General features: G+C 34.5%; 1 protein-coding gene across 3 annotated transcripts in view; it reads left to right on the top strand.

Annotated features, from left to right (window-relative positions):
- Positions 1-18,531, top strand: part of LOC111507386 (neutral ceramidase) — a 394,484-nt gene that overhangs the window by 77,962 nt on the left and 297,991 nt on the right. For all 3 annotated transcript variants that reach the window (XM_074172969.1, XM_074172968.1, XM_074172967.1), the window contains 2 exons: positions 10,542-10,718; positions 17,166-17,293. In XM_074172969.1, the coding sequence (XP_074029070.1) occupies positions 10,542-10,718; positions 17,166-17,293 (305 nt within the window). The remainder of the gene's footprint in view (positions 1-10,541; positions 10,719-17,165; positions 17,294-18,531) is intronic.

Here is an 18,531-nt window from a genome sequence, read left to right as displayed (position 1 = left end):
GTGACACGACTATCGTCAAACTTAAACCAGTTCGTTTCTTCTTTGACCAAGGCGTAATAATGACCACATTCAAAGCCAGAACCACTGTTATTTTCTATGCATTCACTTTTATATTTTTATGCTTTATAGTTTTTTATATTCTCATACTTACATTTATGTGTTGCATGAGAATATTCATAATTATTATTATTTATTTCAATATGTAGCATATATATTATTACTTTATGACTAATTTTTCACCCCAATATGCTGAAATCACCAAATGTTCAAATATTACTTTCAATTTGTATAACTTATATTCTTTAAAATAATAACACTTTTGACAATAATATTTTATCTTCGACAATATCTTTTAAGTTGTGTATCTTATATTTCTTAAAATAGTAACACTTTGTCAATGAGATATCATCTTCGACAATAAAGTACATTTTGATTTGATTTGATTTAATCCTTATCAAATGAATACGTCAGCTACCTTCACCATTTTAAGCACATTGAGATTGCCCTTCGACACAAATCAATATCTTAGGCCTCTTGTCCACTAGGAAAGGAAAGCTGCGAACTGCGAAGCAACAAATTCGTACGAACGCGGTTCGTACGAAAACGTGCGATGCACATCGTCCATTGCCTCAGTATTCGTCCGGATGTAGGCGAGATATTCCTTTGAAACGGGTTTTTTAATTATTCTGATGAAGAATTTTACTTTGAATTGAAAGGGTTATATTTTTAGGAGTGATTAATTTTTGGAAAGAAAGTTTTTGGCTTTCTACTACTCCATCTTGATACAAAAAAAGGGATTAGGGAATCTTCCAAAGAAAGGAAGGAAGTAATCAATTTTAAAATAAGTAACTCTCTACATGGATGTTTAGATCATGCAAAGACACAAACTGAAAGAAAGTCCTCCTAAATCAGTTATATGTTTATATGAAAGTAGCTGTTTCAGGAGGAAACAGCTACTTTTGTCTGAGTTTGTGTCTGAGAATTACTTCTTTGCGTGATCTACACATCCATGTATAGAGTCACTTATTTTCAAATTGATTACTTCCTTCCTTTCTTTGGAAGATTCCCTCATCCCTTTTTTTGTATCAAGATGAGTAGTAGAAAGCCAAAAACTTTCTTTCCCAAGAATTTTTCGCTTTGAAATCATCACCTTTGATTCACCGTTGTATCAAGAACAGGCGATATCGACGAAGGCGGGAAATGTGGGTGAATCCCATTTACGCAAGAAGAAAGGAGTTCGGTGAATTTTCTCATTTGTGGCATGATCTTCATATCAACGATGACCACCATTTTTCTCATTTTCGAAGAAGAAAGGACACATTTAAATACATTATTGTAACTATTTTCGCACTAGATCGCAATCATATTCCAGCAGAACGAAATCGGTTCGCAATTCGCACCTATTGTGACGAATGATACGGGCCAAATGGATTGATTTCGCAACTTATCGCAGCTTTACGCTCCCAGTGGACGAGAGGTCTCAATGAGTTACCGAAAAATTGAAACTATCGCTCGAGAAAATGAATACAATACAAAACCAAAATATGCATCATAATGCATCACTTTGAAAGTGAAGGACGATTTTTATTTTTTGTTGTCTTTAGATGGATAGATACTTACTTATTTGAAAATTAACATTGATTCTTGTGGACCTAATTTTATTAATCTCATCAATGTTATCAAAAGAGATCTAGAAAAAACTATTAATACGGAGGAATAGCATATTGATAGATACATCCCTTCGCTTTACTGAAAAAGCAGTGTAATGAATGAAAAACATTCAATTGAACAGCTAAATATATTAACTGAAGCGTAACATGAATTATTCTGAAGGTTTCATTCTCCTAAATGGACTCTGTTTTTATAAAGAATATTATTCACCCATAAATACAATTTCACTATATCATAGAATATATACAAGTATCATCGTTTGAAATAAAAACCTTTTTTATATGTATATGGCTGGATTTGGAGTATCACTTGCACGGATTATAAAAAAACGGTATTTCGTTGAGTTGGACCTCAATAATACTTGAAAACGATTTTTTATGGAACTATTCGTCTTTATGAGCTCCACATCCATAATGTTCGACTTCTTTGTTATTCACCCCACAAAGCTTTTCATTACGACAAAATGATTTGATGTGAATTTCCCAGTATACCAATAATCTTGGGAAGTCCGCAGGAATTTTTCGTTGGGTTTTCTGCTTGAGTATATTATGCATTCATTTTGTGTTAATAATGTAAATTCTCCTTTACCGAATAACCAAACGTTAAAAATAGAGTATGTACTGACATAATTTGAGCATTTGGATTGATTTTTTTCCTACTTCATTGTACTCACTTTCTCCTATCGAAATCAAGAATAGCTTTCAATTAGTGGAACGATGATAGGGAAAAAGTGAAGGTATATAGTCATATGTTCTGCAAGATCAGGTCACCAGTTGAAAAATGAAAAAAAAGTAAAAGCAGTAAATAACGTCGTATTTTTCCTATCATAAGCAAAGAAAAACATAAAAATGAAGTAACGAACGATTTAAGTGATTATTTAGGTACGTAATGCTGGCACTGGTTGATGATAAATGAACGAAAAAAAATGGTGATGGGCTGTTATTGTTATGGAGAAGTACTCAAACTGGGGGAAAAAATTCACTTCATCGTCAACAGCCAACAATCTTTGAAAGACAGTATTCCCATTCAGAGGGAAAATTCTTAATTCGTCAATTCATCCTCTGTCTTTCACTGCAAGGCAACTAGTTGGAAACTAGAGCCCAAACACAACGCAAGGCAATATCAGCCAGCGCTTTTTCGACTCGCCATTGGTCTCATCAGTGGTGCTAGGCTGAAGCTCGTTTATCTTTGATAGATAGATGGCGTTTTCATAAGGAAGTATTTTCTCGACCTCACTTACCCAGGCATTCCTTTGAAGACAGTTGGGTCCAGCAACGTATTTGTGATTCAGCCTAGCAACACTGATGGGATCTATAGCGGTGGGGGAAGCGGCTATAGTTTTCTAAATATGTAAAAGAATACTGTTGCATGGACATACTCGAGCGCGTCAGATATTGATAGCATCAATGTCCTACGTATTTTTAATAATGGTGGTATTTTAATCTGATCACCTAGATGTGGGTGGTTGTACGTAACGGTTAAAAGTGAAAAAAAAAATAATCGAGCGCGTCAGATTTTCTAAGGGGGTGTTGAGGGCAACAAAAAAAAATCTCATTCAATAATCTGACGATTTCAATCTGACGCAAACTCGCGGCCATTATTATAATGTGCAAAACAAATTCGTCATTTTGAAATACTCAAGCGCGTCAGATTAGGATATATATGGTTCATATTTATGTTTTAGGCGTGTTGTCTCATAACCACTTTTATTTTTAACTAACGTTACTGCAGTTTCGTCCTATAAGGACATTTTCAAACTTATAAATTGTATAAGTTTGAAAATATCCTTATAGGACGAAACTGCAGTAACGTTACTTACAAATAAAAGTGGTAAAAAACATAGAAAGTTTAATTTTTCTTTTCGATTTGCTACCACGTAGTAACGTCTACATCCATCAATTAATTGATTAATTTATCATCATCTTCATCACGAACGAGTCTCTGTGATCAGCTGTGATTGCGTCATTGGAACAGAATTCAGAGTGGGGACGGAGTGAGAGAGTAATAGATAGAGAGAAAGTGAAAAGAAAATAGAGGAATAGAAACTCGGAGAGGGAAATATAGGTATCACACAGCTGCACGCATTAAACTTTATCGACGAATTTTCGTTATTTCGGCTTGCGGAAATCGTCAGATTATATATTTTTCGTTATCCCTGAATTATATTCTTCAGCAATAAAAAAATTAGCTACGCTCGAAAATGTCGAGATGACTTTTTTTTACAAATTTGCTGCCCTCCCCTTTCTTTACGTCACTCTCAAATTGTCAGATTACTGGAATATACACTTTTCAGCATATAATTAACTCACCCTACCTTGATCTGACGCGCTCGAGAATTTCTGATGATCAATTTTTTTTTACCAATCTGATCCTTTATTCCTCACAGGCGGCCTTATATATGGGGCTCATATTTGGTGGAGGTACTTAACCGGGTGCAAGATATCCTCTTATATATTAATCTGCCGCGCTTCAGTAAATCTCGAAATCACCGCTTGGGATCCCCTATTATAAACCATCTCACACGAACATCATTATATCTACACAATTCATCTATACCTACATATCAACATGAAGTAGCAGCATTCAATTGTACACTTCACAGATTACGGAATAATTTTCTTGCAGAGAGTAATTTTCAGAGAGAATTGAATTTCATCAAATTGCTGTCAAAAACGGTTACAAGGCATATATTTTCGACTTAATTCTTTATAAACAACTAAGAAAGCATGTCATTTATTACGTCTATTTCAATTCATGATCAAAATTTTAATTATAATTTGTGAAGCCAGAACTTGCCAATGATGGTTACTTAATTTGAACCAGCCTGTATAGTCATGATCCTTCAGAATATTCAAGAATGTTCATACAAACCTCCTTTGCGTATTGCTGCTGCTGGGTGCAAAACGTAAAAACAACAGACATGATAAAATGTTTATTTTGATTCCGAACCTGTTATGCTCAGATGCATTTCATGTTTCTGGATTATAAATGTGGCTGAATTATTCATTCATTCACTTCTTGAGGAGTGGATGAAAAATGGATAGTCGCGAGGAATATTTTGAATGGGGGTAAATATTCTAACATACTTATATAAACTCCATTTTATCGAAATGAAAATATACGAAAGAGACTGGAGTATAATATATTGAATACAATCAACATACATGAATTTTTTATTGATTCAAAATATTCCTATAATAATTTGTTTGTGAGAATTTTCACAAATTTTATTTGCTACCTTGAATTCAACGAAAAATATATCCACCTCAACGGTACTCAAGATTTAAAAATACCGAAATGAATTGGTTCGTGAATATTTGCTCTGAACAGAGAAAGGATTTTTTTTTGCCAATCAAAAATATATTTTCAATCAACGAATTTCATGTTGTCATTAGTGGGTAGTGGAAGAGTACACGCATGCTATCCGTATGAAAATCGGAATAAACAGATGTGCATTGGTCCATCTCAAAAGAGGACGAAGCGGAGATTACGGAGATTATGAGCAGCTCATTTATGAGCATGTATGAGTATGAGCACTTGCTGTCAACATGTCCAGCATATGCGGGCTCCGCCTATATCCATCGACATGCCGCGGCTCTAAGAGTCCTTTATTACCACCTACGGCACTCTTACGGTATTGTTGAGACATTGGTGTTGTCCTACGCTTTGGGGGATGTTGAATTCTTTGTGGAAAACAGGAAGTGTCGAATTTATGGAAACTGTTCGTTCCCCACCATCAGACTCATACAAGTTAATAAGCGTGATGTAGTCCTTCTCGATCACCAGAGCAGCACGATATTTGTCACAAAGTTGCAGTCGTAGCGAGACAAATATTGTTCGAAAAGAGAAAAAAAACGGATAAAATATCTAGATTTTCTCTCCGAACTCCGCAGACTTTATCCAGACCATTCTGTCAAGATGGTTGTTCTGATTTTATTTGAGTCTTTAGTGAAATAATGCCCTCTCTACTCTCATCATATTTCAACCAATTTACGAAAACAATGAATTTTACATCAAAACATTTCTCATGATTTACTTTGTTCTTTGTGGAAACCAAATGGAGTTCCTTTCGGTAGTTTTTGAGTTTATCGCGTTCAAACGGACAGACGTGGCGAGAAAATTTTGTTTCATAAATTTAAAATAGTTCTGCGACGTAACACATATGTGGTGATATTCATTTATTTTTGAAAATTCTCATGACGGAACTAGATACTTTCTAAATCTCTATAATGCCAGATAGATCTTAACTTAATAAAGTTTCACTAACTACTAGTCTACGTTCTTATAAATAACCTGATACTCTTATGGATAAGTTTATCAAAATGTAATATTTGGAATGTATATTACTTTATAAATGAGAAATCAAAAAATATACTCCTGACTTTTCAACTTAACATTTCATTCTGACCTTCAACAAAAATTTTATTCTTCATAGCAACACCATATACGGGGGCTCAAAACAATTAATAATGGAGATCTATCATTCTCCCCATATTTGCAATCGGATTCGAAAACAAATACCTAGCAAACTGGTTTCTTCACTTCTTCTTCATTTAGCTGGTGACAGCTAGGTCTTGAACAACTTGTTTTTTCTTCTCTTTGGAGGCCTGTTCATCATTTTCTTTTTTGTGCTTCTTCTTTTTTCATTCTTCTTTATAATTTTGCAACCATCCAAATTTCCTTTTGCTTCAACTTCCTATCCAGATTCAATTTCCAGAGAATATAATTTCTGAATTGGTCGAATTAGTTCTCCACGGTTTCATTCGAGTCTTGTTTCTCCATGGATCTCGTCTCTTCCAGGAAATAGTTTCGATTTTTTTCCAAAGGCCAGTCACTTCACTTCTTGTTATCTGTTTCAATGAGAAAAATATCACCTACTTTCAGATTACCTGTATGTTTTCGATTAGTATGGACCAATTCTGCTAGATACTCTTTCATGAACCGACTACGTAAACCATTTCTCAGCTTCTGTTTATAATTCAATCTCTTGATCAATGGCGCATATTCACAATGTCCAATTCGGGAATCTCCGTATCACGGTTCGTATTAAGAAACATGGAAGATGTTACGGGCACGAAATCTTCTTCATTAGATACGTATGTCAGTGGTTGATAGTTTACAGTTGCCTCGCAATCACATAACACAGTAATGAGTTCTTCATAATTAACTGAGGATTTTCCTAAATCCCGCTGCAAAAGGTCTTTAATTATCTTTACCATTCGCTTTCACCTTTCTCACCACTAAGAAGATGACGGAGCATTCAGAATCCACCTACATTATGTTAACTAAGCACACAATCGTTATTGGGTCAACACCCGAAGACGATTGAATAATCATAGTAGACAATAAAATTCCAATGCATTGAGTTTCACTTAAATTTGTTCCCCTTCATATGCGATTTATATTCTGGTACACCTTGAATAAGTCGAATTTTTCAGTGTTTGATAGTCGGTCCTTGAACTGAAATATCGCCGAAACAAACAGTGGTATCCTCTAGGTTTTGAAAAATCTGAAGGATTTAATCATCATTTTTCATTTTACTCCAAAAGATGATCCTTCAGCAATATGTCTTCAAGACACGAAATTTACCATGAGACATTGTCATCTACCTTCAAACAAACGTACTTATTATTTCGTCTAAGATTTTTTTTTCAAAAAGTAATCTTTTCTGAAAAATATATCTTTTCCAATTTTGACCACTAGTGATATAATTGTAACTGGACATTCGGTATCATTTTTGAACTTTCATGGTTTGCTGGAGTTCAATCAGTATTGTGGGTATATACCTACTAATTTGTTGACGATTCAGAGGATATTTCAATGATTTGATTCATTTGAAGAGTCAGATTCGTCTTCTAACAGTCTGTTTATTTTTCAATACAGTTGAAATATAATAGACTGTTGATACATGGTACTTTTTTGCAAACATTGCATTTGCATTTATGACAGGACACTTTTGAGTTTTATTATTAATTTTTTTGGCTATATCTATAATATTTTTCAGATAATCCCAATTTTTCCATTTCAAAATGATAGAAACGACCATTCATTCATTTTTTGAATTATTAAGATTTGTACATACTGCTGAAATGATTCCACTGCTTTTCAAATGAAGCAAACTCGGTGGAATTTTTGATCCAATAACTTGAACATAGTTCGATGTGGTTGTCGTCTTTCGGGATACAAGTTTAAATACATTTCCGATGTTCTAAAACTATTCAACCATCTTGGTATCTCTCATAGTTTCCAAGATCCTAATGGCGAGGATTGAATTTGAAACACTCTGTATAACCAAATAAAAATATTACAAAAACGAAATTCAAATGAATGGACAAAATCCAAAACAGTTATGGAACATTGTCCAAAAGCTTACTCGTAAAAAAATAAAAACTAGTCATAGGGCTAGTTTTTATTTTTTTACGAGTAAGCTTTTGTCATAGTCATAGTCATAGGGCCAATAAAGAATGATCGCGGCGAATTTTCAACTAAGGTAAAGGGTAAGGTTTCAGCAGAAAAAAAATCCCAATTTTTAAATAAAATCAGTGACGATACCAAATTCAATTATATTGAGAGAAGCTGATTGTGAGCAAATTCTTACTATCATCCATCATCTCAATAATAACAAGTCACCAGAGGCCGATGGAATCAGGCCCAAAGTGAACAAGTCAATTGCAAATTATATACTTGAACCTTTGAAATATATAATTACCACCTGCCTTAAGGAAGAAGTTTGACCTGATATGTTCAAGGAGTCAATAGTGTGTCCAATATATGAAAACGGAGACGAAACCTCTGTGACTGATTACAGACCAATATCTCTGATCAACCATTTATATAAAATTCTGGAAAAATTCATTAAAACAAGATTATTGAACTTCATTAACAGTGATCATTTAATTTCTAAAAAACAATTTGGTTTCAAAGAAAGAACTTCCACAGAAGATGCTGTTTTGGAGTTAACAAATGAAATTCATAGAGTTCTAGAAAACGAAAAGCCTAGTTTATGTCTCTATATTGACCTAAGCAAGGCCTTCGATACTGTGGACCACACTATATTTGTACAAACATTACAGAGGAAAGGAATTCGAGGAAAATGTCTAAATATTCTGAGTAGTTATTTAAGAAAAAGGAAACAAGTAGTGATTATGGTTGATGACCTGAGTGAACTGCAATATATTAGATGTGGTGTACCTCAAGGTACTGTTCTTTGTCCTGTTCCTTTCAACCTTTCTGTCAACGATATGTTTGAACTGAACAGTGCAGGAAGAGTAATTGGATACACCGATGATACTACAATATTCTATGAGGCGGATACTTGGGACAAATTAAAAACATGGTAGAAAAAGATTTTATTCTCATAAATTATTGGATTTGCCAAAAACTCTCTTAACTGTCAATCCGGAAAAAATTGAATCTCCTTCAGTTGCAATAAATCTGAAGCTGCACCATTCTATCAAATTGTAGTTAACTTTCCTGAAAAAACATTATATATTGAATCTGTAAGAAGCTTTGAATATCTAGGTGTGTATATCAATAATAACTTGAGGTGGAACTCTCATATCAACTTTATGATAAAAAAGCTGCATAAAATTAGTTTTCAATTCAAAACACTTGAGAAAAACTGTATTATTCCCTTGTTGAGAGTCATTTGAGATACGCTATTACGGTTTGGGAAAACGCATCTAGGATATATTTGAATCCTTTGGGAATAATCCGAAAAAGATTCATCTGGCTAATTCTCAATGAACCGCGAAATTGAAATGTACTCACCTACCCGTACATTCCAAAGAAATCAATTTCTCAACGAACCATTTCATACGTTTCGTTGAAATTATATAATTCGGTACCTGAAACAATAAAAAAATCAATGATGAGCATTTGTTCAAAAAAAAAGCTGGGGGTGTATATACTCGAACGTGAGATATCTTGTGCAAATGCTGAACTAGGACTTCAAATACTCACCTGGACTTGACACAACTTTAACGCCGGAGTTAAATGAAATTATCCTTACTCATTGTTTTTTTGTATCACATGACTGTATTTAAGATTTATTATAATGTTTATATAGCTACCTGTTATTTTATTATATTACTTTATTGAAAATGCATTATGATTTTTTATAGATCTATTTAAAATTAATTTCATGTATGTTTTATTGCTATAATGAAACAAGTACTTAGTACTTTATATTCATTATTTATATTTTGTATTCTGTACTGCTATCTCTTAAGTGGATAATGTTATTTTTTTCTCACCGTAGTTTGCGCTGGTCAGGCCCTATTCTTCCGAAGCCCCGATACATTCGTGAGGGCGCGCCAGCATTATCAACCAATGACCACTCCCCACACCGTGAGGTGAGTGGGTCCAAGAATCATGTGCCCTTAGCAAGCGCAGTGAGCCAAGAATGACAGCCTTCTGTATCTGTCCGGCTAAGATTTCTGCCTTAGTGCGGCAAGCCGGTATGATTTTAAGATACGAGAGTAGAGAGGACATCATTCCACCAAGGACTCCAATAATCAGAACAACCATCTTGACAGAGTGGTCTGGATAGGGTCTGCGGAGTTCTACGAGAAAATCTGAATGTTGTATCCGTTTTTCCTCCTCTTTTCGGACGATATTCGTCTCGCCATCAGCTGAAAACTCCACGACTAATATCGTCTTGCTCTGGTGGTCGAGAAGGACTACATCAGCCTTAATGGCTTGTATGAGCCTGAGGGTGGGGAACGAATAGTTCCAATAAATTCGGCACTTCCCCTCAGCGGGGGGAACGAAATTATTATTTTTATTATTATAATTATAATTATTATTATTATTACTGAATTATCATTATCAATATAACTTTGTGCTATATAGTTATATTTCCATTTCAGGTACTTTCCGAACTGAAAGATTTGTATAATGACACATATACCATTGACAACTTGATTCTTAGTGGTACTCACACCCATTCTGCACCGGGTGGATTTATGCAAGACGTTATGCTTGATGTACCTAATATGGGCTTTGTTCAAGAAACTTTTGACGCCCTTGTGTCGGGCATTGTTAAGGTGAGTAAATTTTTTTGATTCGTTGAATGACGATTGTACTCAGAAAATAATGGTTCAGGATCTCGGTGAGGAATCCTGGTTGACTCGTACAGTAAATTAAAAATTTTCAAATTCAACTTTATTAACGAATGTACAATATTGAATGAATGTCTATAAATAATAAAAACTTGTCAGTATATGTATAATATTTTAACACAGTCTGTAAACACTTGTGTTTGACTGGGTTTGTTGAAAAATAAAGATTATGTTAACTGTTAATTAGATATTGTTCATGAAACAATAAATTGGAATGAAGAAATGTATCAATAATAGTATTTTATTATTAATGAGGGTGAAATAAATTATCTGTTGAACTGAACTTTTTCAATGTGAGCACATTTTCAATTTTTTCACTATTATCTAATATCCAATTGTGTAACGCTTTCTTAAATGCTGTTCTCAACATTTGAATTTCTCCTGAAATATATTGTAAATTTTACAACCAATACATATGCAGTGTTGCTGCATTAAATGTAGATTACACTTAGCAATTTGAAAGCATTCATTGGTCTTTGATCTTGTATCATATTGATATTTCATCATGACAGAATTTGCAAAATGTTTATTATATAGATGGTATTGATTTTGTAAAATGTTTGTTGGAGATTTAAAATGGAATATTTTCTGAATGAAACTTTCGATGTAAGTCTGAACGGTTTTTTAAAAATTATTTTTATTGCATATTTATGAATAGACTTGACAGATTTTATTGAATTTTAATATGCACCACTCCAGGATATGATTCCGTAGGTCATGATAAAATGCATGATAAAACATCAATGGTGTTTTCACTTCAAATATATTTCGCCTGAGGCGTGTTATGTATCGGAATCATTACATACATTATTGGGGACTGGTAATGTTATTGACAGACAACATTACTATTAAGTCAATAACGGAGGCACTAATGTTGCAGTTATGGGTGACGTTTTCCTAATGGAAAATACGTCGTATTGACTAGGTTGTCCTGTTCTTTCTCAATCAAAATGAAATAAACAGACTACAAAAACAAATATGTTGCAAACCCTACAATGGCCACCAGTGAAGAAACTCTTCGAGTACCAAACATTAATTTTGATTTTCAAAATTTAAATTGGATATTCACCTGTATATCTACAGAATAAATTAGCTTATGTGGCTGAAATACATGGGCATAATACTAGAAACAGAAACAACATAAAAGTTGAAAAATATAAAAAAATAATACACATAATTCCTTATTTTATGTAGATTGTTTTAACCCTTTAGCTCACACTTTTTTAAATTTGCTCAAAAAAAAAATAAACTTTTATTTGTCAATTTTACGCATTTTTTAACGATTTTTTTTGTATATATGAACTACGTTCCTAACGCCCACTGGGGGCGGCAGTCTGTCCTCAAATGAGGACACTGTGAGTAAATTACTATGGAAGAGAATGTAATAATCTAAAACAGTAGTAAGATGAATTTTTTATTGTAGGCAAAAACAGTTCTAAAACATTACTTAGGTTCCCTTAGGTTCCTCTTAGGTTCCCAGTGATAAGAAATTCTTAGGTAATTTGAATTGCCCATAAGTATATGAATTCTAATAAATGTTCGAAGTTCTTCTACTCTAGTTGACTGAAATTTGCTACCTTTGAAAACTGCATACAAGTTTGTGCATTCCATCATTCGTAAAAAAAGTTCTTCTGGAAAGTATTTTGTAAATATCGTGTAGGGACTCTCAAGTTCAACAATATTCAGAGGCTTTTCTTGAAACCACTTGAACTCAGGTGTAAGGTATGTTAGACCTTTTCGCCATTTTATATCATGTTTTCTTGTTAGATATTCCCAGTTTGCTTCTTTGCTATAATTTTCATCTGGTATAGATTTCTCCAAAATATTAAAATCTTGCTCATCATTTCCTAAATATGTACCAAATTATTTTTTCATTTACGAAAATAAATCAAAAAGTTACCTTTTTTTATTTCACCAATTTGCTCAGAAATTTCATTAGTATCTTCTTCGTCTGATATACCTTCTGGTTCATCATCTCCTAAATAAATCACTTTTGTATTTTATCCCAAATAAAGTAAACAAACACTTACTATTTATTCCTGGACCTTTCTCCACATTTTCGCCTTCTCCATCATCCGAAAGACATATTTTTCATACAACGAAACGTTGTATGAAAAATATCCTGCATTCACCCATGTACCACCTATAACTCTTTCACGACGATTCACTCCAAAAAATATATCATCATAACTAAGTTAAATCAGTCTCAAATTTGATATTGAGGTAGGTTCTTGACTCGTTGGGATGAGGAAAAAACCTAAATTGAAGCCTGTAATGTCTATTCATAATTCAACAATCAGAAATCAACCAATTCTACATATGTTTGTCACCTTCTAGAAAACAACCACGATTTCAACATGGACTACGGAATATTACATATTACATAGAAAATAAAGGACAAAAATTAAAATTTATGGAAATCAATAAACACCAAATACTCATTTTTGTTCAAACCACCAATAAGAAGTTAGTCAAGAAATATTACTGGGGTTTTATTCCAACGACAAACCGTTATTTTCAACACCTCGACACGTGTTTAAATCACCAAGTGATCATCCTCAAGAGAAAGATAAAACTTCCTCATGATTAATATTTCTCTTGAGGTTGATAACTTGGTGATTGGAACACGTGTCGAGGTATTTGAAATAACGGTTTGGTGTTGGAATAAAACTCCAATTATATCCATTACAACACCGAAGAATTTCACTAGTTCGGACTTCCATTGTCTACTATATCAAATTATTTGAAATCCCTGAAACAAGTAAAAAAGAATAATTAAAAAAGAATAGTTGAAAATAACAATTATATTAAGCAACAATAAACCTGAAATAAAATGATAGTGAAATAACCTACAAGTAAAAATATAATAATTGAATAAATAAAAATTGAAGGAATGAAAAAAGAAGAAAATAATAAAAAAAATAAAAAGTGTAGAGATTCCAAGTCACGTTAGTTCACGACGTTTCGATTGTTGGTATCTACAATCGTCTTCGGGTGATGACTGGACTGATTCCTCCGAGAGATGACTATTTTATAGGTCGTTGAAATACTTTCACTTTCTCTACTTTCCATTTTCCGCTTCACTGATTCTGTGAGAGATGACCGTTTTAGCGGGAGTTGGTCATTTTTCGTTTGATGATGGGTTTCCATATGTTTCGTATATCCACGCTGGCCTGGCTGAATACGTTGTTGGACAACATGTATGCGGCTTCCTTGAATTTTCTCCTGAACCAATGTTCCTCTCTGTGCAAGATCTCAGCTTGGGACCACTCGATGTTGTGTTGATGGGTCCAAACATGGTCTGCTATTCCTGATTTGCTGGTTTCTCCTCGCTGTGTGTGCTTCTTGTGCTCGGCAATGCGAACATTCAATGGCCTCTTAGTTTCACCAATATAGGATTTTCCGCACTCACAGGGTATTCGGTAAATGCAATTCTTGGAATCGCAGTCCGCGTTTGGGGGCCTGGTTTTCGTGAGGCTGCTACGGATAGTGTTACCGGATCTGAAACAGGTTCTAATGTTGTACTTGGAACCAATTTTTCTTATCCTCTCCGATAATCCTCTGATGTAGGGAAGTGCAAGCACTGGTTGTGACGACTTCTCTTCTTTGCGAGGCTCCTGCTGTCTTTTAACCAAAGTCTTTTCTACCATCGCTTTGGAGTATCCATTCCGCTGAAGATCATTTTTGATGATGTCTAGTTCCTTCTCGAGACCTTCCTTTGTATTACAGAGCCCAAAAGCACGGTCTAATAGAGTCTTGATGATTCCTCTTTTTGTCGATTGATGGTGGTTGGATTCGTGGTTCAGATACTGTCCCGTATGAGTGGGTTTTCGGTATACAGATGTTTCCCACTTAGTGTCGGTCCTCTTCACCAAAACGTCTGAGAATGGCAATTCATTGTGGATTTCCTTCTCCATTGTGAAAGTGATGGAAGGTCTCACGCTGTTGAGACCTTCCATCACTTTCACAATGGAGAAGGAAATCCACAATGAATTGCCATTCTTAGACGTTTTGGTGAAGAGGACCGACACTAAGTGGGAAACATCTGTATACCGAAAACCCACTCATACGGGACAGTATCTGAACCACGAATCCAACCACCATCAATCGACAAAAAGAGGAATCATCAAGACTCTATTAGACCGTGCTTTTGGGCTCTGTAATACAAAGGAAGGCCTCGAGAAGGAACTAGACATCATCAAAAATAATTTTCAGCGGAATGGATACTCCAAAGCGATGGTAGAAAAGACTTTGGTTAAAAGACAGCAGGAACCTCGCAAGGAAGAGAAGTCGTCACAACCAGTGCTTGCACTTCCCTACATCAGAGGATTATCGGAGAGGATAAGAAAAATTGGTTCCAAGTACAACATTAGAACCTGTTTCAGATCCGGTAACACTATCCGTAGCAGCCTCACGAAAACCAGGCCCCCAAACGCGGACTGCGATTCCAAGAATTGCATTTACCGAATACCCTGTGAGTGCGGAAAATCCTATATTGGTGAAACTAAGAGGCCATTGAATGTTCGCCTTGCCGAGCACAAGAAGCACACACAGCGAGGAGAAACCAGCAAATCAGGAATAGCAGACCATGTTTGGACCCATTAACACAACATCGAGTGGTCCCAAGCTGAGATCTTGCACAGAGAGGAACATTGGTTCAGGAGAAAATTCAAGGAAGCCGCATACATGTTGTCCAACAACGTATTCAGCCAGGCCAGCGTAGATATACGAAACATATGGAAACCCATCATCAAACGAAAAATGACCAACTCCCGCCAAAACGGTCATCTCTCACAGAATCAGTGAAGCGGAAAATGGAAAGTAGAGAAAGTGAAAGTATTTCAACGACCTATAAAATAGTCATCTCTCGGAGGAATCAGTCCAGTCATCACCCGAAGACGATTGTAGATACCAACAATCGAAACGTCTTGAACTAACGTGACTTGGAATCTCTACACTTTTTATTTTTTTTATTATTTTCTTCTTTTTTCATTCCTTCAATTTTTATTTATTCAATTATTACATTTTTACTTGTAGGTTATTTCACTATCATTTTATTTCAGGTTTATTGTTGCTTAATATAATTGTTATTTTCAACTATTCTTTTTTAATTATTCTTTTTTACTTGTTTCAGGGATTTCAAATAATTTGATATAGTAGACAATGGAAGTCCGAACTAGTGAAATTCATCACGAAACATTGTCAATTACCTTCAAACAAACAACACCGAAGGTTCCAAAAAGTGCATCACAAGAAGTTAGTTACTCACCATAGTTGAACTTGTGTTCATAAAATGTCAATAAATGAAATATTCATTAATTGTGTCTTCCTTGAACTAATATAAAATGCTGTAATTGTGATTGCTCTTTCAAAATCAAAACTATTTATTTATCTCGTTAAGTTTTGTGTTTTCGTACTGTTATATTGTTGAATGGTTGGATGTACCATTCCAAATGATGAAGCTACCGTGTATTATAGGAATGTAGACTTTCACAGCTGCGTCAATGTTCTGGTTGGTCTCCGGGTTTTGCCGTGGTCTTTTTTGGTTACAATATCCAAACGTTGCAACTGCAGCAGTCATCTTCAGTGGCGTGGTCGAAGTACTTTTCTTGACGTGTTAACGTAACAACTGAATTTTTCAGATGATACGTGAAGAAGAGTACTTCGACCATGCCACTGAAGATGACTTCCGTAGTTGCAGTTGAAACGTTTGGAGATTGTAACCAAAGAAAACCACGACAAAACCCGAAAACCAACCAAAACACTATTGAGTATTGTTTGATTGATATAGTGAATAGTGTTTCTATCGAAAAGACTTGCCCTTCATCAGAACAAAATTGTTGTATCTTAACGCGCGTTTTCTTAACCAAGTTGGCATCATCAGGAGATGACTAAGACTGTCATTTGTAAGAAAATTATTTTCTGATAATGCTAACTTGTCTAGCGAAACTCACGTTGAGAGACAGAAATGTAGTTCTTGTGAGAGAAAAGCGTGTTCAATAAATTCGTTTCATGCCAGAGGTTCCAAGTTTCAATTATAATGATTTTTACTGAGTAACGTCTCAGTTTATTCATGATTCAATGGATAATTTTCAATTTGTAATGTACAGGAAACACCTTTCTGTATGCATATTTCGCATTGCTCCTAATTATTATTTCATGGTGAGAATAATACGCTTCAGTTGTGGCAGTCCGAATATTACTAACCCAGTGTAAAATTCGAAGATGATAGATTACGAATATTTCGACAGTTAATGAGCTGGTAACATGAACTGATTCTCCTTTTCATCCTTTTCTCTTTCTTCCCGACTTTCATAAAAACAATAATTATGAACCTTGCTTCAGATGATCTTACTTTTTATTTTTTTACAGTCAATTAAGGCTGCCCACAAAAACATGCAGAAAGCTCGAATATTTCTGAATAACGGAGAAATATTGGATGCTAACATAAACAGGAGTCCAGCAGCCTACTTACTCAATCCCAAAGAAGAAAGAGATAGGTAAGTTACCATTGCATGTGGAAGAGTGTGAAAGAAATTTTATTTTTTCTCTATCACAAAATTGATGGACTGAATGAATCGTGTTTTATCCATGATTCTTTCAGTAGATTATTATTATTCATACCGCTTCAGTTAGCTCATTTCATAATCGGATCAACCTCATAGTTACATGGTTACAAGTACAGAAATGTTGGATACAGATTCGATTGATGAGATCAATGTCTTTCGAAAACTAAATAATGTTTTGCTATTGGCAAGCTTTCTAGCGCTATAAAAACCGGCCCACAAAAAATAATTCCTCAAATGATTTCAAAATAGATTTCTATCAAAATTCGTCATTTAGTAATCTAACCATTAAATCAGAGCTATATTTAGTTACTGTAATATTTGTACTGAATGGTAAAAAGTCACGAAGTTTGATTCATATGATTCAAATCGTTACTATATAAACCGTTACATGTCCTTTTATTGAGTAAGTAAAAGTTTCTTCCATGATATTTGAGGATATCAATATCTGCAGATATTTGGTTTCTAAAGAGTTGTAAAAGATATTCACCAAAATTTGTTGAAGTAAATATTCCTATTAAATCTTCAGTTGCTGATAAAGTCCAGAAATTCTCCTAAGAGAAATGGCTTGATTTAGAAATCGAGCATTTGTACACTAACCGTAGTCTCATAGAATTAGATAGTTATAGTCTATATAAAAAATGAACAAATAGATTAGACGAAAATGATTACACACAACGGAATGACTCTCAGAGAGAAACGTTTCGGATGATTGAGTCAAAATATATCAAGAGAATTAGTATGTAGAATAAGAAACTCAAAACCCTTATATCTAAGAATAAATCAAAAGAAGCCACCCCGAAAGTCATAAATATTGTCGAAAATCGTTCATTACAATCGTTTGATAGGTAAGAGATCAACTTTTTGAACAACACCAACGGTTTAAAATTTGACATCCAGTCTTTCAAGAAAGTCCTTGATGACATCTTTGCTAGTGTTGAAAGTTCGATTAAATATATGCCTGATTCCTTGAACGGACTAGTTTGGGAGGAAGTCAGGAATCAAATTTCCAGGAACAAAATGACAGATCTGTTTAAAAAAAATCTGTTTAAAATCTGTTTTTCTGTTAATCAGCTGTCGCCCCCATACGAACGATAACTCTCAGAAGTTGAATTTGTGTGAAGTTGAGAAGTTGAATTTGTGCGAGCTAAGGACTAACGAGGTCTTACCTT

The sequence above is a fragment of the Leptinotarsa decemlineata genome, unplaced genomic scaffold (assembly GCF_025532065.1).
Source record: "Leptinotarsa decemlineata unplaced genomic scaffold, Ldec_3_MD MMD2_tig00000199_RagTag_RagTag, whole genome shotgun sequence".
NCBI classification, from domain to species: domain Eukaryota; kingdom Metazoa; phylum Arthropoda; class Insecta; order Coleoptera; family Chrysomelidae; genus Leptinotarsa; species Leptinotarsa decemlineata.
Note: the sequence above shows the minus strand (reverse complement) of the source record. Positions and strands in the feature narration are given on the sequence as shown.